The 23,673-nt window shown below is 38.3% G+C and overlaps 1 protein-coding gene across 4 annotated transcripts in view; it reads left to right on the forward strand.

Moving 5' to 3' along the window:
* Positions 1–23,673, forward strand: part of PHKB (phosphorylase kinase regulatory subunit beta) — a 66,667-nt gene that overhangs the window by 26,123 nt on the left and 16,871 nt on the right. For all 4 annotated transcript variants that reach the window (XM_059481154.1, XM_059481156.1, XM_059481155.1 and 1 more), the window contains 13 exons: positions 966–1,163; positions 1,732–1,789; positions 3,689–3,766; positions 5,635–5,793; positions 8,800–8,894; positions 15,432–15,487; positions 15,653–15,746; positions 19,153–19,236; positions 19,425–19,529; positions 20,294–20,376; positions 20,457–20,547; positions 22,828–22,889; positions 22,978–23,140. In XM_059481154.1, coding sequence (XP_059337137.1) covers positions 966–1,163; positions 1,732–1,789; positions 3,689–3,766; positions 5,635–5,793; positions 8,800–8,894; positions 15,432–15,487; positions 15,653–15,746; positions 19,153–19,236; positions 19,425–19,529; positions 20,294–20,376; positions 20,457–20,547; positions 22,828–22,889; positions 22,978–23,140 — 1,326 coding nt within the window. The remainder of the gene's footprint in view (positions 1–965; positions 1,164–1,731; positions 1,790–3,688; positions 3,767–5,634; positions 5,794–8,799; positions 8,895–15,431; positions 15,488–15,652; positions 15,747–19,152; positions 19,237–19,424; positions 19,530–20,293; positions 20,377–20,456; positions 20,548–22,827; positions 22,890–22,977; positions 23,141–23,673) is intronic.

The following is a 23,673-nucleotide window of genomic DNA, read 5'->3' on the forward strand; positions in this document are numbered from 1 at the left end:
ATGAAACAGGCTATTAATCTGAAACATTAATAGTTTACTTATTGTGTAGAAGAATTATAGCAGAGTTGTAGTGCTGGATAATTTAAATAAAAGGCACTGTCAGCTACTTTTTCTATAGTCAAATGGTCTTTTTGAGCTCTTGCTGTTTGTTATTTGCTGGAGACTTGAAATATTCCAATAGAAGCTGATTTTATAACTTCTCCCATACAAATCTTTGTGTTCTTTTCTTCCTTTGTTGGGTTAATTTCAGTCATATTGGCTGAAATTTTAAATAGTTAAGTATCCTGACTATATCAGCAGAAAATGATACTTTTTGTGTGTTTTTGGAAGCTTACCTGTAGAGGTGATGCACTAATTAGTAATTTTTCTAGTGTTTGTAATTCATGAACGATCTGCATGGTTCCTGAGAAGGTTTCTCTTATTTTTTCCTGGAATTATTCCCTTATCTTCTTAATTGTAAATCAGATAGGCTTGTTTGTTCCAGCACCCTAAGAATGTTTCTGAAAAAGCTGTTCAAAAATGACAATTTAATCACAGATACTTCTCAGCATTGCACCTTTATGAAATACTTGTGCTTCTTTTTGAGCATATGATACCCAAATGTTTGTGTTTTCTCCAGGAATAATCTGGAGAATGTATTTAAAAAACAAACAAAAAAGTCCCAAAACACAAAGTTTTATGTTTTCAAATGTGCCTGCACATTATCAGCTGTAAAACAGGTGACATTCTGAATTAAATTAGTTATCTTCTAAATTGTATATCTGCACATTTGGTTTGTAGTTTATCTTGATACTTCCTAAGAAGTCTTATTTTGCACACTATTTCCTATATTAGCACTACGATTTTGATAAGATAATGTTCCAAATGTATATTTCACTTAGTAAGTTAAACAGTCTTTGTTTGTGCATCAAATAATTGTCAGAGATCTAATTAAATTCATAATGTCATTTCTCACTCTCCTACAGAATACTGATGCAGCTCTTCTGCCCTGCCTTAGTTATCCTGGATTTGCTTTGGATGATGAGGTTCTGTTTGGTCAAACACTAGATAAAATTATTAGGAAGTTGAAAGGCAAATATGGGTTTAAGAGGTTTCTGAGGGATGGCTACAGGACGGCGCTGGAGGACAGGACACGGCGTTACTACAAACCAGCAGAGATCAAGGTAAATCCTGCCCCCCTGAGCCCCTGCAGCCACACTGCTCAGGGGCTCCCAAAGCCTCCAAGGCAAGGAGGTGCCTGCTGGAATTTGCATCTGCAGTTTTCAGAGATTGCTAAGTCAGCATTGAGTCATTGGCTTGTTTTGTAATGAATGTGCTTTCATTTACATTTAGGGTACAGTTGATTTCACATAACAAATAAGGAAATTATTTATCATTTCATTTAATTTCACAGCTGACTACAGTTTGAGTGTGTGGAAAACAATTTTGCTTTTGATCACAGTATTTATCAGTTAAGGTTATCTAAATGAAAATTTATTTATATTTTCCCCCATAGCTTCTCTCTAAAAAATGAAAAGTAGATTATTTAAATAGTCTGCTTGAGAAAAAGCCACAGCAGATGTAAAGGCACAGTTAAAGTGCCCATAGAATTAACTGATACTAAATGTACTAAAATATTTTTGCATTCAAGTTTGCCTTTTGTTGCTAGGAAATTACTCTGCAGGATTATTCAGATATATATTTACTTAAATGAAAATTATGAAATGTCTGATGAATTTTTCTTCTTTGCAGCTTTTTGATGGCATTGAGTGTGAATTCCCTATTTTTTTTATTTTCATGATAATTGATGGTAAGTATAGTTTTACATTCCTGTTCCTTAAAGGCATAAGAGAAATGAGCTTTTAGAGGAAAGATACAAAATTACTTTCCTGTCCTGCCAAAATAAACCATAATGCAGTGGCACTAAATATCTCAGTGAGAGTTCTGCCTCCTGGCTCACAAAACCCCAAGCATCCCAACCCGCTATATTTCAGCATTTCTAATGTGAACTGTTTTTAGAATATAACTTGGTAAGGATGTGTTAAAAGCTTCAGTCTGTGGCATTGTCCTGCATTGCCTTTTAAGCCTGAAAAACTTTCAGATGTATCAGAACTTCACAGCAGCACGGGAAAGAAAAGGGAGGGAGAGCACACTGCCACACTCAATGTGCACCAGGGCTTCTCAAGTTGAGCATTGTGTGGCAATTCAGTCAGAATTCAGAAGAGAAGAAAGGCAACCAGGAAAGGTTTCATTTCCTTCTAGCCACAATTTTTCACATAGTCAGTCTGATTGAATAATAAAACAAAATAAAAACATCAAAACAAAACCAACAAAAATGACACTCCGTCGGTCTTGACGTGAGCACGGGAGACACACCAAAGGAGCTCAAGGGGTGATCTCAGGATGGAAGCTGGAACTTGCATAGAACAGAAGTCTGAATAAGAACATGAGTAGGGTTACAATTGTCAAAAAGATTTTTTAATGGATTAAAATCTGTCCATCTTTTCTAGCATGTTGAATAGTTTGCAGATGAAGACAGTGAGGGGCACAGAAATCTTCCATCAGCCCCAACTGCTCAGTGGCCACCCACAGATTAAAATGTTGTGTTTGAAGATATAATAAGGTTTCACAATTGATATTTCTAAAGAAATATTTGACATTTTTCAAAGAGTGAGGCCCAAAACTGAGGAGAAAGGCACTGACATTTAATGCTGCCCACTTGCAGTTTTGAGAACAAAAAGATAGTCATCTTCAACTGAGCTTAACAAAAGAATAAAAAAAGCATTTTACGCTTCTTGTATCCAAAAAACCCTAAAAATTATATACTTTACACATATTGTCCTTGTCCTTTTTGCCTGGACCACACTTTTAGGAAACAGAACATTTCTGTTGGTAGATTTTGTGCAAATATCTCCAAATCCACAAACTTCCTTAATGCAAAATATGAAGTGCAGCAATGGCAAAAAGACAAGGATGTGGAAGGAGCAGACATTGCTCCTATGTCATGAGTATCCTCAAGTGTTTGGAAATGCTCAGTGTGTCACATGTCACACACCTTTTTGTGTGCAAACTTTGATTGCATTTGTGTCTCTTGATAGCTGTAAATATTCCTGTGTATATACTCAGGAAGATTTGAAAGTATGGTGAGCAATACTTGTTAAACTTTGAGTTTGGATGGAGTGTTGAAGAGCCATGGAAAGAAAAAAAAATTGATAGTTGAAGAAGGAAATATTAGTATAAGATTCATAATGCCAAGTTTTCATCTAGCTTGTTCCTCTTTGAATGTTAAAAAATATTCTGCTTTAAAACATCACCTTGCTTGTCAAATAGATCAATATTTTCTTTGATGAACAGAAATGGGGTTTGTATTGTTAATATGTGTTTTCATTTAAGAACTTTCCATGAACTGAACATTACTCATGCTAGCATTCATCAGATTCATCTTGGGAAGTTCTGCTAAAACAGCTTTTAAGGAACTGGTAGTCCCTAACATATCAGTGTCTCCCCAAAAGCAGCATCAGGGAGTTGACTGTTGTGATCTACAGCTCAGTCTTTTCCTTTTTGTGAGCTATTTACTGTCTAGGTACTTAATAGTTAGTTTTGAAAAGTAAACACTGTTTTGTTTTTTTTTTATTCCTATTTTATGAACCTTGAGGTCATGGAAAAATTATTTCTTCCATTAAATCAATTATTGTTTGGTTAATTTTAGGCATTTTTAGAGGAAATCCTACACAAGTAAAGGAATATCAGGATCTTCTGGACCCTTTGCTTCAACATACACCTGAAGGTATTATCTGGAAATTGTTCTTCTGAAACAATTGTAGCTTTTTATTGACCTGAAATTGTAAAAATCCTGACTTACCTATTAATGTATTAATTGCTTTCCTAATGTATATTGTGGTCAGAACAAATGAGAAGTAAGGGCATCAACATGTTTCCTAGTGGAAAAATACTAATTCTAAAATTACCTTTTATGTAGATATATTGCATCATAAATTGTGATAATAAAGGTAACATTTTTCTGGAAAAATCAGTAGCATTTTCCCAGAGAAATGTTACTTTAATTATCACAATTTATGTGATCCTAAAGTAAGATTTACACTGTGCCCACTCATTCCTCCCCTCCTTCACCTCTGCTTCATTGTTTACAAAGTTCACTTCTCCTTTTCAGGCAAATATTAACTACCAGCAGTCAGATTGTCTCAATGTCCCACCTGGACCCAGCTGAGAATTACTCTCATCATTCATTGTCACTTAATTTTGCAAGCTCTAAAAAATAATTTGGTATATGCATGTGAAATTGTTTCTACCTTAGAGCTGGGAAAGTGGCTACATAATAATTTTATTATAAATGTTCTCGTATTTAAATTGAGCACTTCAGAATTTTTGTGGCACTGCAGAAAAGGCTAGTGGTGGCCTACAGGCACAGCCATCCAAACTTCAGTTAAAAAAAGAAAAAGGCCATAAGTTTGAGTGGGAGGAAAAGAAATGGCCTGAGAACAGAACAATCCAATTTTAAAACTCAGCACTTAAGTCACCTGTTCTTACATCTGTGCTACAGTTACACAAGTGCATGCAGAATATGCCTTGTTCTTCAAACTTTTTGAAGTGAACTAATTTCTGTAAGTCAGTCAAACATTCCCTTACCAAATTTGCATTGTGTAGCAAATTTTTCTTGCTGGTTGTCACTTTTTTCTGATTAATAATGAGTATGTGAAGGTTCGTGCACACTAAATTAATCTTGTGGTTCCTTTTGTTGCATGTCATCACAAATGTCACATCTTAAAATTTCTGGGTGTTGTTTGGTGCCTCACTCATTTGAATCTAATATCTCTAATAACTATTGCTTTTCCATTTTTTCTCTGCTTCTTCCCAGTAATTTGATTTTTTCCTAAGCAAATAGTAAGACACTGCAGCTTTATTCTGTTTATCACCTGTTGTTTATCCAAATTAGTTCAAGAGTAGAGCAATATTAAGGTGGAATTTAATTATGCAGGAAGCATATTAATTTGCTTTTCAATTTCATATAATTAGGTCAGTCATTTGTAATCATGTCTCTAAATTCCTGATGCATGTCCACTTAAAAAGTTCTGAAATAAAGTTTAAAATGATCAGCAATACCTGTGGCATAATTCTAGGTACAAGGTACGTATCTTTAGTAGAGAAGTTATGCCATTTTGTTTCATGGTGTTTCAAGAATCATTTTAAACATTTGATGAATAAAATGATCCAAAACCAAGTTGACTCTTTTTTGAGCAGGAGTTTTAGTTAGAAAGAGTTGTCTGATACTGAGCCTGTGTTAACTGGGGGCACAGCACCCTGAGTGTTTCACTGGGACCCAGCTTTCATGGCTTTTGGTTAAGGCTTTCTGCTTTTTCCTTCAGGTGACTTCTGTTAGTTTCAGTTGGCACAGAAGGTGCTGCGCAGACAACATACCTGTTCTGGGAAGAAATTCTGAGGAAATGTCTGGTGAAATCCAAAGTAGTTTAACATTGCCCTGGGATTGCTCACTGAGATAACACAAATGACAATCTCTGTTCAAACTGTTACTGGGGTGCAAGATTTCCTGGTCTGGATCCACTTCAGCTTTCTTAGGGCACTGCAGTCGAGTCCTGGCAGTGATGTTTACCCTCTGGCTGTGCTTGCTGTCCCCAGGGTGCCCTGTTGTCCCCAAGTATTACTACGTGCCTGCTGACTTTGTGGAGGCGGAGCAGAGGAGCCCGGGCAGCCAGCGGCGCTTCCCCAGCAACAACGGGCGGGACGGGAAGCTGTTCCTGTGGGGCCAGGCCGTGTACATCATTGCCAAGCTGCTGGGTGAGAGCCGCCTCCTGCCCCTTTGGCCTGCCTTCCTCCTCAATCCAAACTGGCATTGCCTTTATCTGGGACAGATAAAAATTGCTTTGCAGTCTTCTTGGTTTTATGCTGCGTACTATACAGCTTAGTGGAATATTTCATGGAGTACTGAAAACCTAAACATGATGAGTTTTCTTTTTTTTCTGGCTTTCCCTCCTATTTCCTTTTCTTCATGACAGAGTATATTAATGTGATGCTTTCTGGGTTAAGTGTATCAGCTTCATCACTGTACAGATACACTAAAAATCATCGCCCCAACTGCAATACTCCTCCCCTTAACCCTCCTCTCCTCATGCAAACACCTATGAACTAACATTACATTGTAAATGATTTATAGCATTTAATTCCAATTATTGACTGCTTAAGCAAGACAAGTTGAAACTTTGAGTCGTTGCAGTCTCAGAGAAAGGCAATGATTCATTCATCTGTGTTATTTTTACGCTTTTTCAATTGTATGAGCTATTGAATGTGTGTGTCAAAGTTTGACCAGTGAAGGTTGTTTTGGTGATTTTCAGTCACAAACTCTCAGTCTCACTTGGAATGATTTTATAGGCTAATGCAAAAAGAATGTTTAATCCAGAAAAATCTTCACAGTTGGGTTTCTCCTTTAGTATTTCTTTCAGGAGAAATATATATTACTTTATTTTAACATGATCAGCAGTTACCTAGTAATCGGTAGATGGGGTTCTGGAAACTATTTTTCTGTTAGCACAGAAGGGAAACAGGTTGTTGGTAATAAAAATGAGAGAAATTTAAGAGGAGTTTAAAAATTCAGCAGTTGGCAAGAAGAGTGGATGTATCTTTGGGTATAGAGGGACAGAGTCTGTCTGGTACTCCACCTGTTTGGTTTTGCTTGCAAAATTCCTCTTTTTGCCAACGCTTCAAAGTAAATGCAGGCAATCTCACTAATAATTAAAACAATAATTTATCTTATAAGAGTATTAGCCAAGTAATCCTCCAGTGTGTGTGTAGGTTGCTGTAGAAGTTCAGCTAGTATTGATCTTGTACTGATCTTTGTGTGTTTCTGTACCTGCAGAATGCTGGTTAATAAGTTCTATTTATAGTTTGCTAGCTGTTGTTTGTGTAACATAAACATTCTTGTGTTTCAGTTCTTTGCTGAGCATTCTTACACACTGCTTTTTTATTTTTTTTATTTTTTTATTTTTTTTTCCAAAATATGCAAAATTTCATAGCAATTTTTCCCTGCTTCTCTCATAGTTTTTGGAGATCTTACAGCAAGGTGTTCATCAGAGGTTGTTATATCAGGGACTCCATTTATTCCTGCTAATTTAGAGTTTGGTGCATTCAATTTTGCTCCTTACTGGTGAAAACCTACTGGAATAACAATCTTGTCCTTGGTGAAAGTGTTTGTGTGTCTTACTTTGCTTGTTGGTGGTTGCTAATTAAGTGGAAGCCTGGCTCCAAATACTTTGATATCTGGGAAGGTATTGGTTTCCCATTTCATTATCCATTCAGAAATCATTGTGTTGCCTCCAGGGTATCAATTAATCTGTGTTTGTTCAGCCTCCTTGCTCGTGCTGTGTAGGCAGCACACAGTACCACCTTTGTAGCCTTTGCTGCTGTCTCTGGGCCTGGGCTCTGCCTCTCGAGGTGCATATATTTCTGAATGCAGCAACGTGAGCCTGAGTCAATTCTTACCCTCCCACAGAGGGGCAAACAGGAACAGGGAAGTCAAAATCTTGATCCTGCTTACAAATGCTGAGTAACAGAGTGAAAGTGCCTGTGTGTCACTGTTGGAGGGCACATTTCGGCAACTGAAAAAACTATTTATGAAGGAAAAGAGCATGTGTTTTGCAGGTGGTGATGCTGTTTTCCACAGAATTTCCTTCTTGCTTTGGATGAGGTTTGTAAAACCTTTATGTTAAGGTCCCCATTTTGGAGCAAGGGAAAGGAGTCCCTGGTATTTAGCTGTTTCATGCAACTGAAAATTCACTCAGTCTTTTGTGTAGTAGCTCCTTTTGTGTTGTTTTTCCTTAGACTTCTTATATCTTGTTCTGTGGATTCAGTGCTACCTAGAACTAAGAATTTTAGCAATATTTTTGTAAACTAAATGGATTAAATGTTGTCAGCTGCTGCTGATGTAGATAGGGAGCTAACAAAAGAACCTGCTTTTGCTGTCCAGCACATTTATACTTGTGATAATGGTGATGAATATTCACTAGCAGTTAGCTTAAGTTTTATATTAGTCTGTTGATATATTGTGACTTACTCTGTGTTAGAAATTAGATCAAGTTTGGACAGTTTCCTGTCAAAATACAATTTTGGTAGAAGAAAGCTTATTTTAAGGGTATAATAGCTCATACTAGATTATGAACCTGTATTCAAGGAATTTGTTGAAAGTTTTTACTTGTGTATTTTTATTGGAGTGCTTTTTCAGGAGAAGGTTAAAATACTGGGGGTTTAGGTTTAGTGGGATTTTTCTCCCCCATGTAAAAGAACTCCATGTAGCAACTGCTAGATTTCAAATATTTAAAAAAAATTTTTTTTCACAATTTCTTCCTGAATTAACCTATTGAGAGGCACCTTTGATATCTCTTGTTCTTTCCAGGATTCAAGTCATGTGATTACCTTGAGAGAGAGGCTGTTTTTCTGGTTATTGAGTTCATAGTTAATGCTCTAGAATAATTCCATGGTTGTGGATTAAGGGCTTTTTAAGTGACTTATGTTGTGGAGTCTGGTGTCTGCATATCATCTATTAACATATCCCTGTGAGCAAATAAAGGCTTGGGTTTTTATACCACAGTGCGGTAATTAGCTGTGGCAAGAACAAAGCCTGAGTCATCCATTTTAAAATTAATAGAATTCTAAATTTTTCAAAATGTGCTTTTATGAATCATTGATCTAAAACAAAGCAGAACCAACTACAACACAAAAGTTGACATGTCTTCACAAAAGCTGCAGAAAGTACTGAAGTCATTCTGCATTTCTATCCTCATTTCCTTTCAGCTGATAAATTAGTGAGCCCTAAAGATCTGGACCCCATTGGCCGCTACGTGGCTCCCCAGGACCAGCGCAACGTCAGCATGAGGTTCTCCAACCAGGTCAGCATCAGCCTGCTGTTATTACATTTGTACTGAAAAATTGTCATCTAGGTGCTATGCATGCTCCTCTAATATTGCAGCTAAAGTGCAAAGAAAATATTCAGTGTGTGTACATTTTCTGAACTGATGGAGGATTGCTTTTAGAAGGAAATTATAACATCTTCAGTTTTGAGGAAGTGATGAGCGTTTGCCTTCAAATTAAGTGATGCAGTGAAAATGATAGATAAAATGTAAATATCAATAACTGCTAATAAAAAGGTATGTGTCTCGAGTTTTAAGTTGTGCCAGGAAGGCAAGAATGAATCTGCTTTTTTATTCCTTTAAAGTAATTTCAACTGCAATATATTAATATTTTTTGTATTTGGAGCTCCTAAGAGCTATAAGAATGAGGGTTTTGGGGTTTTTTTGTTGGTTTTGGGTTTTTTGGGGGGTTTTTTTGTGTTTTTTTTTTTCTTTTTGTGTGGTTGATACACCATCCCTGAAGATATTTAAAAGATGTGCAGATGTGACATTTAAGGACAGGGTTCAGTGGGTTTAGGGGTGCTGGCTCAATTGTTGGACTCTGACTGTAAAGGCCCTTTAATGATTCTATGATTCCATGTGCTTCTGTATTTGGATTAAATGCACAGCAGGAATGAGTGACCAGGGATGGGGAATGCTTGAAACATGGTAATTCAAATCTGTAGTGAATGAGACAGCAAGATATGTACATGTCTGTGTGTAGGGACCTCCTTGAGTTAAACAGGTAAGAACTGTGGAAATGTCTAGCTCAAAGATGTGTTTCAGCCTTTTTTTTTTGTATGAGGAATGTATATTTGAGAAGTTCCTTGTTCAGCATTGTGAATTTGTTACTGAAGCATAAGAGATGAAGTATTTAACTTAAGATTCACTCCAGGTTCAGAACTGAACAATGCTTTTCTTGTTCTATCCAAATGCTGCTATCCCCTCAGTTTGCTACTATTTCCTGTTTCCAAGGTAATCCATGTGCCTGATGTTGGTTCATTCATAAGGAGACTTTCATTGCTCACAGTGCAGCACTTGCCATGTTCCTGTGACATAATGAAAGCTCAGTGATGTCCTTTGTTGCTGGTTTCTTTGTTTGTTCTTCATCATGGGATTATGAATGTGACAGAACCTGGGGGCTGCTGGCCCTTTTGGGGTGCCCTCAGGAGGGGCCTGTGTTGAGTCAGCCCATCTGATTCCTCTTGCTTTGATTCTTCAAACCAGTCAGTTTTAATATGCCACAGCTGAGCACTTTGAAGAAGATGAGGCTTTGTTCTGCAGGCACTCTGTGACTCATCAGGAAGTGTCTTAGCAGAAAAGCACTTTTACAACTATTTGGGGTACCCAGTATGTGATAGGCAGTTTGCAGATCTTCAGAGAGAAATAGCCTCTGCTCCAAGAGCTTCCTAAAAGTGATAATAAATAATGCAATGATAATTTGTTTTCTCATGGCTTAGACATTGAGGGCCACTTAGTGAGTCACTAAAGAACTTAGTAAAATGCAGCTACCCAGTAAAATTCTGCAATGCAGTAGGGACTTTAAAAGTCAACAGTGTTGAGAATAACAGTTGCATTTTGATATTTTACTTCATCTTCAGACAGTACATGAAGAAGGAAGGAAATTCTGGGCATGCCCAGGTCTGCTTCTAGCTGTGTTCTTCCCAGTGGTGATACTCCTTTGCCAGAGATGACTGTGCATGTGTTTCTTTGAAATGTAAATGCCAGAACTAAAGATATGGTACCCAGTGGGGGTTAGAAGGGAGGGATGCCCTTCTGAATTAGTGGGAAATAGAGACTGTGGCATCAGGCCTTTGGCATGCCAGCCAGGAGGCTGTGGGATTTCTTTGGGATAGTTTGTACTGGAACAGCTGCTGCAGTATTTTGGGTGGTTTTACTGCTAGTATCAGAGCAAAATATTCCTTCATGCAGATGTCAAATGGGTCCTTGTTAAGAGAAGGTTAAAGGTGCCCTGACATGACTCAGGGGAGCTGTACCAGCAAAGGTCTTCAAGTTCCAGACAAGAATCTTGAGTTTGGCTTTTTTAATCCATGTTTTAGATTTGCTTAACCAGTTTGTCTGAATATTTGATTATGCCATTTTATCTAATTGAGCTAATTTATGCAAAATCAGTATCATATTTGCCTTAAAGTGCAGGGAAAATGACTAAAAATACCATACAAAATGAGAACACAGCACATCTTAATGATGTCTTTAGAAATCAAAAGTAGTTTCTTCTTTTTAATGATGTCTTCTCTTTTCCATATAGCTAAAGAATTAGTCAGTTAAATTGAACAGAAAACTATTTCCATTTGTATTAAATTTTATTCCTGTAAGCAATAAACAAGGATATGTAAACATTTCAGAAGCCTGTGTATATAAATTTTGTTGTGATACTGTGTTTTGAAAGAAATGTACCAAAAAGAAGGCTTTTAAAATTTTTATTTGAAGCTCTGTGCTAAGTAAATATTTCTTCAAGAAATATGTTTTCCATGTAGGCATATTTTTATTTTGTGGTTGCATTAATTATAAACTCTAAACACTTGCCACTGAAAATGTGATTAATTTAATATATTTGTGGCTTTGGTGCCACTACAAAAATATGTCTGATACCCACACAATAGTGTAGATTTAAGCAAGCAATGGAAAGTGTTTCAAATATTCCAACCTTATTTTTACAGCTTAGAAGCATCAATGAAGAATTAGGTAAAGGAAAGTAAGGTAATATAGACCTCCAAAGGTAAAAGTGCTATGAAAGCTGTGTATATATAACTGTGTATAATTACAGTGGGAGTGCATCAGAAAATCAGATCAAGGACAGTCTCATTGCTTGTAGAAAACAGGCCTCAAATGAGCAGTACAGTAAAAACATAATGGCTACCAGTACTCATTTGGTGTGTTTATAGTTTGAAGGAAATGTTTTTTCACCTAATTCAATGGCAGAACCTGTTATTTCCCGCTTTGAGGAGGCTGTGTCCATATGTTGTTTCTTGGGGGAGTGCCAGTGTGGTGCTGGAGCAGGGCTGTGTTTGTGGGCTCAGTCTGTGTTCAGAGCACACTGGGACACTGTGTGTGCTTTGTGCTCCTGACAGCCAGGTCAGAGCCCCTCCAGGAGTTCCAGAGAAATGGAACCAGCCCTACTCCCTTTGCTTTGAAAGGAGATCCTGCAGGGTTCTGCTTCAGAGAGACTCTTTAGAGCTGAATTCCTTCAAGAGCTTCTTTTGTGACTCCTCTTTAGTGCCTCCACATTCAGGAGATTCCATCTTGGTTGGGGTTGTTGCATCCTCTTTTGGGAGGATGTGGTGTAGGGGAGGGCCTGGATGGTAACAATAACATTTGAGAAGTGAGCTAGGGTGGGGCTTTTCTGGAATTGTTTTGTATTTTACTGGCACATGTGAAAGCTGATTTATTGCTGTCTTGTGTAAATTTCATCTTTAGCAAAAAATCATAATCTGACTAAATTGCCAGAGTAGGATTATTTTATGTTCTGAGTTAAGTTGAAATATGTGTTTAGGGTTACAGTTAAATAAGTGGATTCTCTGAATGTGATTACTGTATTCTTTTAATGTTTTACTGCGTAGAGTTAATAAGCATTTGTAAGGATTTTATTTCAGGTACTGGGAATTAAGATTAATGCCTAGTGATGAAGAGAATTGGGAAGAGAATAGTCAAAATAATAAATTGCTTATTTTGTTTATTTATTCAGGGAAATAGATAACATGTAAATAAGGAACTAAATTTATTACTTGTAGATAGGCTGAGATATTTTAAGATTTTTATGTTTAGGATTAGAGCCTGTCTAATTTGGATGGAGCCGTATTGGATGATTTGTTTTGTCATGTTAATTGTAAACATGTCCTTGCTTTATTCCCTTTAATACAATTGCCTACCACAGTTAACACAGTTCTAAACCTGCCAACGCTGGTTTGGAATTTGAGGCACATAAGTGTGCTGTGTTTGATTTCAGGGGCTGGTGTGTCTGTGCCAGTGGGCACAGGGTGGTCAGCAGTGCCAGGAGCTCAGTGCCAGTGGGCACAGGGTGGTCAGCAGTGGTCAGTGGTGCCTGGCAGCCCTGGGTTAGCTGGGGTGTGGCTCAGGAGCAGCCAGGGGTCATGGGGGGGCAGTGCAGCCTCTCCTGTTGTGAGCTGTTCCCATTTGCCTCTCCTCACTGTGTGTGCTCAGGAATCCCTGTGGGTGCCATTTCCATCAGGCTCTCCAATGCTCTGCCCCCTTTCTGACATGCTCAATGAATGGTTTTTTCAGAGTTCTGAGGTTTCCTGGCACTGGAAGCAGAAAGGCACAGTGATTACATCTGTGCAGTGAGAGGCTGATACTGAGCTGCTTTGTCTCCTTGTGCCAGGAATGGAGTCAGGGATTTTTCCCTTTATCCTTGCCTCCAGCAGTTTATAACCTTGTTAAAAACTGTGAATTTTTTTTAAATCTTTTTTTATTCTCCTTTTTGGAGAGGAAGAACAACTAATCAGTCTTTTATCTTGTTCTTCTGAAGTATATTTATCATCTGCACAGCATGCAGAATACAGCTGAAACCAGCCCTTCTGCCAAGGATCCAAGGGGGAGCCTGGGCAGGGGGACTGTCCTGGTGTCTTGGGGAGACAGTGATGGATGTTGTGGGAACAATACCTGAGCTGGCCTTATTAGAAATGAGGAAGCCAAGACACTAAAATGGAATTTTTAACAAGAAGATTTATTTAGTGGAATATTTAGCGGTTTAATGCTTTTCCATATCTCTTTTATTAAAATACACAGCAAATACTATATAGCACAATCACCACTGGAAAAGGTGCCTTCCTTTTTTTGAGTGTTTTATCTATTATTTTGATCTGTGTCTCTCTAGGTCACTACTTGTCATCCTCCAGGCTGTGACATGTCAAATGACAGTAACTTTCTGTTGAATGTTGCAGCAGTCCTGTAGTTGTACTGCAATGATAGTTATATTTTTTCCACAATACTCTCAAAGGTCTAGTAGTTTTTCACACAGATTTTGTGTTGTGCCAGTTGTGCTGTAGCTGCATTTATGTAGTTCTGGCCTGTGTTAGAACCACCATTGATTGGCTGTAAGTGAATCCTGTCCTTGGCTGTGTGTGAGGCAGAACTCATGGGTTATGTACAATTTACAGGCTGTGCTTACACAGTCCTGCTCAGCTCTTCAGTGAGAGGGGAACTGAGTCTTAGCTCAAAGGCCACTGCCCAGGTTAGATCACAGGCTGTCTGCAAATCATTACTCTTGGAAGGGCTCTCTCATTTTCAGGTTGGGGGGGCTCTGCTTTTTGTTTAAACACAATGCTTATGGCTGAGTTTTGGGTTGAGTTTCCCTATTGTTTGTATAAATACAAGTGATAGCACAATGATCTTATTCTGAGCAGGAAAATCTAATGTTGCTTGAACTTCTGACTGCTTCATCTAGTCTCTGTGCACATGCTTTCATCAGAAACATTTCATGTGGCAAAAAGTCCAGAATTTTTAGTGCAAATGTAGTGCTGACAGACTTCTGGGAAAAAGTTACCAAGAATTTCTCCTGCAAATCCCTAAGATCTTTATTGATATGAAGACTCACAGCTCACAGCTGCCTGAGCAAGCAAGTGTTCCCTCTGAACCTCTTCTTCTAAATCAATGTCTATCCCTCTGTCATCACAAAAAATGCTGTCTCTTTGTACAATTGATAGAAGATGTGTTTAACTTCTGTCATTCATGTTCTGGTAGTTTCTAGACAAAAGCAGACAAAAGCATTTTAGCAATGAAAATGTGAGCTGCTCTTAGTTATGTTGATCTACAGTCAGTGAATGCCAGAGGATGAACAAGGACCAGGGGGTGTTCATGGCTCATTCTGCCAGATCAAAACACAGAGAGTCAAGTCAATGATTTCACCCAACATGTTGAATTCACTCCTATCTGCATGGTTTCCTGATGTAAAATACTGGTATTTATTTCAGACATGAAGTGTCAGTGTAATAAGCAGTGCAAGGAAATGGAGCTGTCTACAGTAAATGTATTATGTCTTTCATGCCACTAAAGAGCAGCTGTGTGATGACAATTTTTCACAGTAAAGGTTTGAAATCATAGGTCATTATTTCTAAGGGAATTTTATTGTTTACCCAAAAAGCTGAATAATTTTGCTCATTACAAAAATATTTATCAAAACATTAGGTCATATCAGGCATATAGGAGATATACTGATTGGATAAATTCCAAATTTTTGTATGAAATAAAATGTTTTCCCTATGTAGTTCTTCTTAATTAAAGAAACCCCCAACTAATCCAAGCAGTGTAATGATTACCAGAAATCTGTTTATTACTAATTCTCCAAAATTTGTTTTGCAGAACTATTATTGGTAGGACAGGCTTCCTGTACTCTTAAGATTTATAAATCTTTCAATTTGCTCACACCTTTACTCACAAGAAAAAGCAATGCAGGCAGTGCTGTCTGTCATAGTTGTGGATTGTTTGACCTTGGTCATGCTATATTGAATAAAATCTTTAGTTAGCAATGCCAGTAATGATTTTTTCATTATTTTGCAGGGTCCCTTAGAAAATGATTTGGTGGTCCATGTGGCCCTGATAGCAGAAAGCCAGCGGTATGTATTTGCTTTTGTTGAGTACCTGTGTATTAAGGAAGGGTTAAACAATACATCTGAAATGGTGTAGAATAAAATGCTGCTACTTGTATATATCTGCTGCCAAGAGAATTATTGAAACTATTCTGTGATTTGTCATTAAATCTATCTGTATTTGATTTGTAGCCTGCAAGTATTTCTGAACACATATGGAATCCAAACTCAGACCCCCCAGCAGGTGGAACCAATTCAGATATGGGCTCAGAAAGAACTTGTCAAAGTAAGGAATTCTGCATTTAAAATTATTTCTCCATCTCTGTATTTCTTTTGTAAAAACAAAGATTTATATCAAGCTATTGGCCTTGTATCTGCCTAAGCTGTTGTCTACATATTTCTGTCCTCCTAAAGCAGTTGCAAGGTGTGCTGGCACTGGAAGTTACAGATTCCTGCAGCTTTCAGGGAAATGTAGGAGCCCACATGTTCTGTATTATCTGATTAGGCTTATTGCCTGAGCCACTTTCAAAGTATAATGAATGAATAATAAAATTTTAATAACATTAGTAGCTTGGTAAACTGAATGAATCTTGATGGAGAAACAAGCAAATGAGCAATAGTCAAAGAAATAGATTAAGACAGTAGGCATAAACCATCATAGGATTTCATAGTGCAGCCCTTGGCACAGGCAATATCCACATCTCTGTCACTGTTTCCTTTGGATTGACTATATCCAGGAAGTTTTGGGTTTGAAATCCTTCTTGGTCTATCCCTTTAGCTGAGCACATTTAACATAGCTCAGTTAGAAATGACTGGGATGAAGGATCATCTTCAGCATCCCCTTCATCCTCCCTGAAGAATCTGTTTTCTATTGGGGCAAGGAGTCTCCTTAGGGTTAATCACATCCTTCCAGGCCTGGGCTGGCCCTGCTGGTCCTGCCTGTACGTCAGACACAAAGCTCCTGCTGCCCCTGTGTTGTGCAAATGGTGTCACACATGAGAGTGATGAATGTTTGGGGCAGTGCAGTGACAGGTCCTGTTTGTCAGCCCCATTGTAGAACAGATCTCTGTGTAGGGCTCTCCCTCAGAAATCAGGTCACATGGCCAATGCCATGATGTATCAGGAGTCTGTAGGATACAAGGAAAAAAGTCAATCCAAAATTAGAGAATATAGCAACATATTGTGGGTTTCTTAAGTTTGTGAGGATGAAGGATGTGCTAAACCTGGCTGTGGCTTATTCAGAAAAATGCTTACCCCAAATAATGGCTGCCACTAACACCTGAGAAGCACTAAAACAGGGGGAAGAGAAAAATCCATGTTTCCATTCATCCTTGTTCATTTCTGAACCCATTTTTACTCAGTAGCTTTCATGATAATATATTCCAAAATATGTTCTCTCTGTATCTGTCCTGAAGTTCTGTACTGAAACTTTGGTTTAACAAATGAATACTCCATAACTTTACTGTAAAGGTATACATTGTCTCTCTGTCATCCATCACTGTTTTGGTTTCCCTGCCAAAAAGATGAGACCTTCATTAAGTTTTATTATTATCACTTAAATTCCTATCTATGGAAAAGTCTGTGTTAGGATTTATTTTTCTAAAGCTGTTGAGACATTGGCAATTCTGACACTTCCTTTATCCTCGTGATGGGTAGGTACAGCTGCCTCATCAAAACTTACTATGTGAAGGAGTGCCATGAAAATATTAATTCACCTGATACAAAACCTCTTCTTAATGGGCTTCTAATAAAGGCTCTGCCAGAGCTGTGAAGTAAAGAGAGTGTTTGGGATGTTATGAAAACTGGGGTTTGATCTTGGGGCTTATGCCAATAACCAAAATGAACCAAAAAGCAAACAAACAAAAGCTCCTGGCAGTATTTGTCATCCTTTGAGGGGAAAGGAAGCCAACAGTGGAACAGTCAATGTATTTTGGGGAATAGAAGGTTGATCTGTGGAAAATATGGATCTCAATATTCCCTACTCTGATGCTGTCATTTCTAAGGAGAATTTAATTTAATCAGAAATCTTTGAACTGCTCTAGTAGCACATGGTAACAGTTTAAATCTCTAGACTTATTAACAAGCATGTGTCCAAAAAAGTACTGTAAAACAAATGGATGGGGACTGAAAGTAGAACTTTAAGCCATGTAAAGATATCCACAAAGAGAGGGCAGTGGGGAAAAGAGAACAAAGAGATAAACAATAAAATGGGACAAGATACATGTAATACACAGGAAAAAAGCACATGTGGAGTGGAATTACAGCACAGGAGAGGAGCAGAACCCCTGGGCACAGACTGAGAGGAGGAGAGGGAGCACAGAAGCAGATGGTGTGCAAGACAGCTGCATTTTGGGTCATGCTCATAAATCAACCCCACAGCCCAGTCTGCTTTCACAGCCATTTCTTGCTATTAGCAGCTTAATAATCCAGAATTGAAGGGCTTTTTAATAAAAAAACCCAAAGGTGCTTGAAGCAGCTGGACTTGAATGAATTGTGCCTGGTGCTGCATCTGAGCTTTGATTGTAACAGATCAGGCTGGAGAACTCTCACTAGAGGAGGAAACTGCTGCAGCAGCCTGTGTGCCAACAGGGGCCTCAAGCTACAGAGTCCTCAAGGAAACAGACAATATTGCAATCATGTCCTGCATTCCAGTAAAATGAAGGTCCTTGTAGCATTAACTGGCCCTGCTGCCATTCTTCCAGTCTCCCTTATTTACCTGAGCAGAGGGTCAGCATTGTTTGTTATGTACAGGTGGGTTATTAAAGGCTATCAGTGTTCTGATGTCTCCATCCTGCCCCACTTGAATCCAGTTCCTTACTCTGGATGAACAGGTCTTGTAGGTAATTTTGTTTATTTTCTTTTTTAAACAGCTCTTGGTATTAGTGCAGAAGCATGGGCAGGACCAGGAAGACCCCAGGCTGACAGCAATAGAAAGCTATTGAGTGTAATGTTTGTTCAAGTGTTTGCTTTCACTTGCTTCTGAATTATCTTCCTATAACACAAAGAAAGATTGAACTTTGGAAAATGTTCAGAATTCTGAATATTCTGCAGAAATGGTGTGTTCCTTACCCAAAACAGGCCAAGTAAGGAAAAATTACATCTTTCAGTCAGGTTTAACTGATGCATTTATACTGTAATGCTCACAGATTAGTTGTTTTCTTATGGTTTTGTACTGATACAGTGTAATAAGGGAAGATTATTTTTGCAAAATTGCATCAGTTGAATGACAGGCACAAATAACTAATAAGAATCAAGCTGTGAATAATGAGATAATTCCCTCTTGCTTGTGTTGCTGATGCAATAATTTTACAAATTTGTAGAAAAACATTTAAAGGGTTCCTATATTACTCTTTTACTTTTGTATCCACTCTGGAAAAGCATAACAGAAGGCAAATTTGACTAGCCAATAAATGCAAATGATCCTTTAAAATTATTTCAATAAGCAATTTGAAAAATCAAATATTTTACTTACAGAGAATAGAAAAGTAATCAGAGGAAGAAGTTAAAAAGAAGACCTACTATAGGAAACAATTAGTGTTTTTTAGGAAACACAGCCCTGAACAGCAATAGCAGCCACATTTTCTGAATCATTTTCTAATCAAAGCAGACTGCACACAGCTTTCTTTGTGAGATGTGGCAGGAAAAAGGCTGGGATCTAGGTTTTTATCAGTTTTTATGACTCTTTTTCACAGGCTTACTTCCATTTGGGAGTCAATGAGAAATTGGGATTATCAGGAAGACCGGACAGACCCATAGGATGCCTTGGAACATCAAAGGTTATTACAAGAAATGTTTATATTCTCATTATTGATAAATATTTCAGATAAACATTTAGTCTCTGTAATTTTAACTAGAATTGATATCTAATGTTATTTTATACATATTTTATGATGTTCAAGTCTTGGTATTTGGCTCTGAGGGATGTTTTAAAGACAAGATTGATGGAAGTTTTCTTTCTCAACAGATTTATCGAATCCTGGGCAAGACTGTAGTTTGCTACTCGATCATTTTTGATCTCAGTGATTTCTACATGTCTCAGGATGTTATGATGTTGATTGATGACATTAAGGTATTTGTAACTTTTCATTTGAGTAACTGACAAAAATAGTCTGCAGAAGAATTAACTGTGCAGTCTGATGAAACAGGAGACTGAAAGGGGAACGCAGTACAGTGTGTATTATTATAATACAAAAATAAACCTGCAGCTAGAAATTGTATTGAGACAAATATCCTGTCAGCCCAGTATGAGTTCTAGTGAGTTTCTCTCTAAGACAAAAAATCCTGCCCCCCAAGTGACTGGGAATGCTGTAGGGCAGCAAGCAAATTATCATTAGTTTCTTTGGGAGAACAAATGTTCTTGCCTGAAAAAAGGAACAAGACTGGTGTTTACAGGAGATATGAAAGCCTTACATGGAGGAAACACTACTTGATTTTGCACAAATATTTAAACCTGCTCTAAGGTTGACAGCAGCTCAGAGCTCACTCCCCACATGCACAGAAGATGGCCCTGGTGCTTCCATCCCAGTGACTGGGATTTAAGCCCTGGATCCCCACACACTTTTTCTAGGTTGCTGCCTGTAGTTCAGAGTACTGCCCTGTCTCATGCTTTGCTCCATGATCCATGCATTTTCTTAGGAGTATTTTCAGAACACTTAGGGAATAGCAGGGCTTGACAGCAGCTTTCTGTTGCAGAAATCTGTTGGTGCTGTAGTAGCTGAGGAGTTTTTAGGCTGCTGGGTTCTCAGGGCTGTAGGTGCTCTGCTGTCTTGCCCTGTGTGCTGTGCTGGCTGTGTTCTTTGGGATGTGTTGTGACTGAGGCTCCTCCTTGCGCAGAATGCCCTGCAGTTCATTAAGCAGTACTGGAAAATGCACGGCCGGCCGCTGTTCGTGGTGCTCATCCGGGAGGACAACATCAGGTAGGGAGGGAGAGAAGCAGCATTTGCAGTGTGGGGCTCACCTGAGGACAAGATTCATGGAGTTCTGTTTCACATTGCAGAGGGAGCAGATTCAATCCCATATTGGATATGCTGGCAGCCTTTAGAAAGGGACTCGTTGGAGGAGTGAAGGTTCACGTTGACAGAGTACAGGTAAGGTGTCTCTGCTGACTCTTGTGTTCTTCCTCCTGATACTGCTACATGTATTCTTACCACTTTGGGGCTTTATGTGACTTGTGATTTTATTTAGTTTCATACAAATAAGGAGTCAAGACATTTAGTACTGTTTGTTTTGTCTCAACAGAAACATGGATTTATTTTCATTCCTTTTGATGTGTCTTTTGAAAGTCATAATCTTCACAGAGGATTTTCAGAAGAGAAAGGGGTGTTTTTTGTTAGGCAATCTTGTGAAATTACTACCAAAGCATAAAGCCACGGTGTCAAGCACTGAGGGATTTCTTTTGATTAGGTAATCACAGAGGGGGAAAAAAGGTGCTTCACATATATTAAAATTCTTACAAGAACTAAAGTCTAGTTTTAACATCTTTACTGTTTGAATGAATCTTAAAGCAGGAACATTCCTTCATTAAAATGTGAAAATTACCAAGACAGGTGCTGATTTTACATACTCCTGTGTGGTAGTTAATCTGAGTTTACACCTGTTGAACTATACTTTTTTTGTAAGAGAGAAGAGTAAAGACAGAGTAATGACTTTATGTTCCCTAGAAGATCATTAATTTGTAGAAGAGCAGGGTCATTGGGAAAGGGAATGCTTCTAGCTGGGATGGTTTAAGATATCCTTGCAATCTTTAAGTATTTATGTCTTTCTCCTGCTCACATGCAGGTCATGGAGTCTCTCCTGGTACCACTGACTCTTCCTATAGCAGATGCCATCACTGCCCATGGCAAACCTTTCATTTGGCTACAGGGCTGTTGTTGTTGTGATTTGGTTTGGTTATTGTTTTTTGAATTTAACTGCAATGACTTTCTTGCCTTGCAAGAAAGATTTATCAGACAAGAAATTTCTCCATCCACCTGTGTCCTTATTCTAAGCACTACTCTGGACAGCCATTGGGGAGTAAACTTTGCCTTCATACTCACTGACCTTCTGGAAAGATCTTTGTCCAATATAAACAGTAAGGAGTTGTTTTAAAGGGTTTAAGATGGTGACAGTCACTGGTCTTTGCTTTATTTGTTAGCCATTAAACAGAGCACATGGGAAGATACAAACAAATGTTTGTCTGACTTGAAGGCCAGTGGAGAAGGTGGTGGGTGCCTTTCCTGCTGGGCACCCTGTGCCTCTGCAGCAGCTGAGCTGCAATCTCTGTCCTAGGGGAGGATTTGGGACAAGAACAAGGGACATGTCTAATTCCTGGTGTTTTCTTGAATACTTCATTTATTCCAACAAAATATATATTGATCTTTGTCAGTTGCATTCAGCTGCTTCATTTAGGTGCACATGTTAAACATGCCTGAGAGAGAATGTGTATCTCTAATTGGGTGAATGCTCTTTTTCTCCTATAAAGTATATCAAATCTGATTTAAAAATTTGTATGCTCAGAAGTTTTGTATCTCTTTTCTGATTATTACCTTCATTGTCATCATGTGTTCAAGCAGATGTGCAAGGCAAAGAATGAATGGCACCAGTAATAAAAGCAAAGCAGGGTTTTTATATTCTGTCATCTCACAGTGTAACAGATCAATGTTTTACTGCAACTCATGTACAATGAAAATGGAATATAAAAGTTCACAAAACACACTCAGTTTTATTTAGCTAATGAGAACAATCAAAAGCAGTCCTAAAAATGCTGTATTACAGTACATTTCCTCTGGCAGTAGATAAATGGGGAATTCCTATAAATTCAGAGTGAATGAATTGTAATGACATCAGATAAATGCAGCACTGAGTTTCAGCTCTGTAATCTTTTGAGATGTATTTGTAAACTGCATTTGATGTGCAAACTTAGGCCAGGCATGCTTGGATTGGGGAATGAGCAGAGAGTGGGAATGCTCTTTGTAGTTTTTGCCTGAAACATCAGTGAGGCTGACAGGAAAACTTCCTGGCCTTCAGCCATCCCTGGAGTAATGAGCTTTGGGCTCCAGAATGTGGGGACTGTGCAGGACTCTGAGGAAGGCAAATCCTCAGTCTCAGTGTTTCCATTTTGGGGTGGGCAGTGCTGGATGGAGCTGGACAGGACAAAAGAACAATGGAACACAAGCAAAAAGGAGACAGCAGCCCCAGGAGACTTCTGCTGCCTTAAGCTTTTTTTCCTCATGAAAGAGCAAAAATACTCTGAAAGCATAAAATATTTGGAACTTTAGTTAAAAAAAAACTACTTTCTCAATGGAAACCAGCAGCAACATACTGAGATTAGACGACAGCTATATAGTTCTGTATATATTTTGAAATTTGTTTTCAATTTTTCATTGCAGACATTAATATCTGGAGCAGTTGTTGAACAACTTGACTTCCTAAGCATCACTGAAACAGAAGAGTAAGGCTATGTGTAAATAGTAGTGATGATTTATGTGATAATTAAAATACTTTCTGAACCATGAAGAAATTAAATACTTATTTTTCAGGGCTCCTGTATTTAAGAGTTTGGAGGAGCTGGATCTTCCAAAACATTCAAAAGTCAAGAGACAATCTAGTACTCCCAATGCTTCTGAACTTGAGCAGCAACCAGATGTAAATATTAATGACTGGAAAAACAAGTCAACATATGAGATCCTGCAGAAACTTAATGTAAGAAAACTTGCTAAAAGTACAGTGTAACTTCATTCTTGTGAAATAAGAAATTCTGTGCTGATACTCTTTTTACAGCAGCCTACTTAGTTCAGCATGATCAGTGTTGGGGCACAGCTAATAACATGAAATATCTGATATTCCTCTCCATACTCAGGGAATCCTCCTCTTTATCTCATCACAGGGCTCCTTGGCCCTTCATGTAACTGTTGGCTCTCAGTTCTCCCAGGTGCCCCAATCATCCCTGGTGCCCTCTGGATCCATTTCCATGTGTCCTAAGAACAGATATTTTATTGATAAACTGCTAATCAAAAGAGACTTGAGCAGTGGGTATTTACTAGGATGGACTGGGAACTTCTTAATAACATCAAGGGACAGTTCCAATCTGCCACTTGTTTCCTGTACCTAGAGGAAAACCACCAGTGACTGTTCTAGGTCTGGTATTGATACAAACACACCAAGTGTTCTGCTTGGTTCCCTATTTCATTACAAGCATTTTTGCTGTAAATTAAAGGACTTGAGAATGAAAAATC

This window comes from Ammospiza nelsoni, chromosome 13, assembly GCF_027579445.1.
Source record: "Ammospiza nelsoni isolate bAmmNel1 chromosome 13, bAmmNel1.pri, whole genome shotgun sequence".
In the NCBI taxonomy this organism is placed as follows: Eukaryota; Metazoa; Chordata; class Aves; order Passeriformes; family Passerellidae; genus Ammospiza; species Ammospiza nelsoni.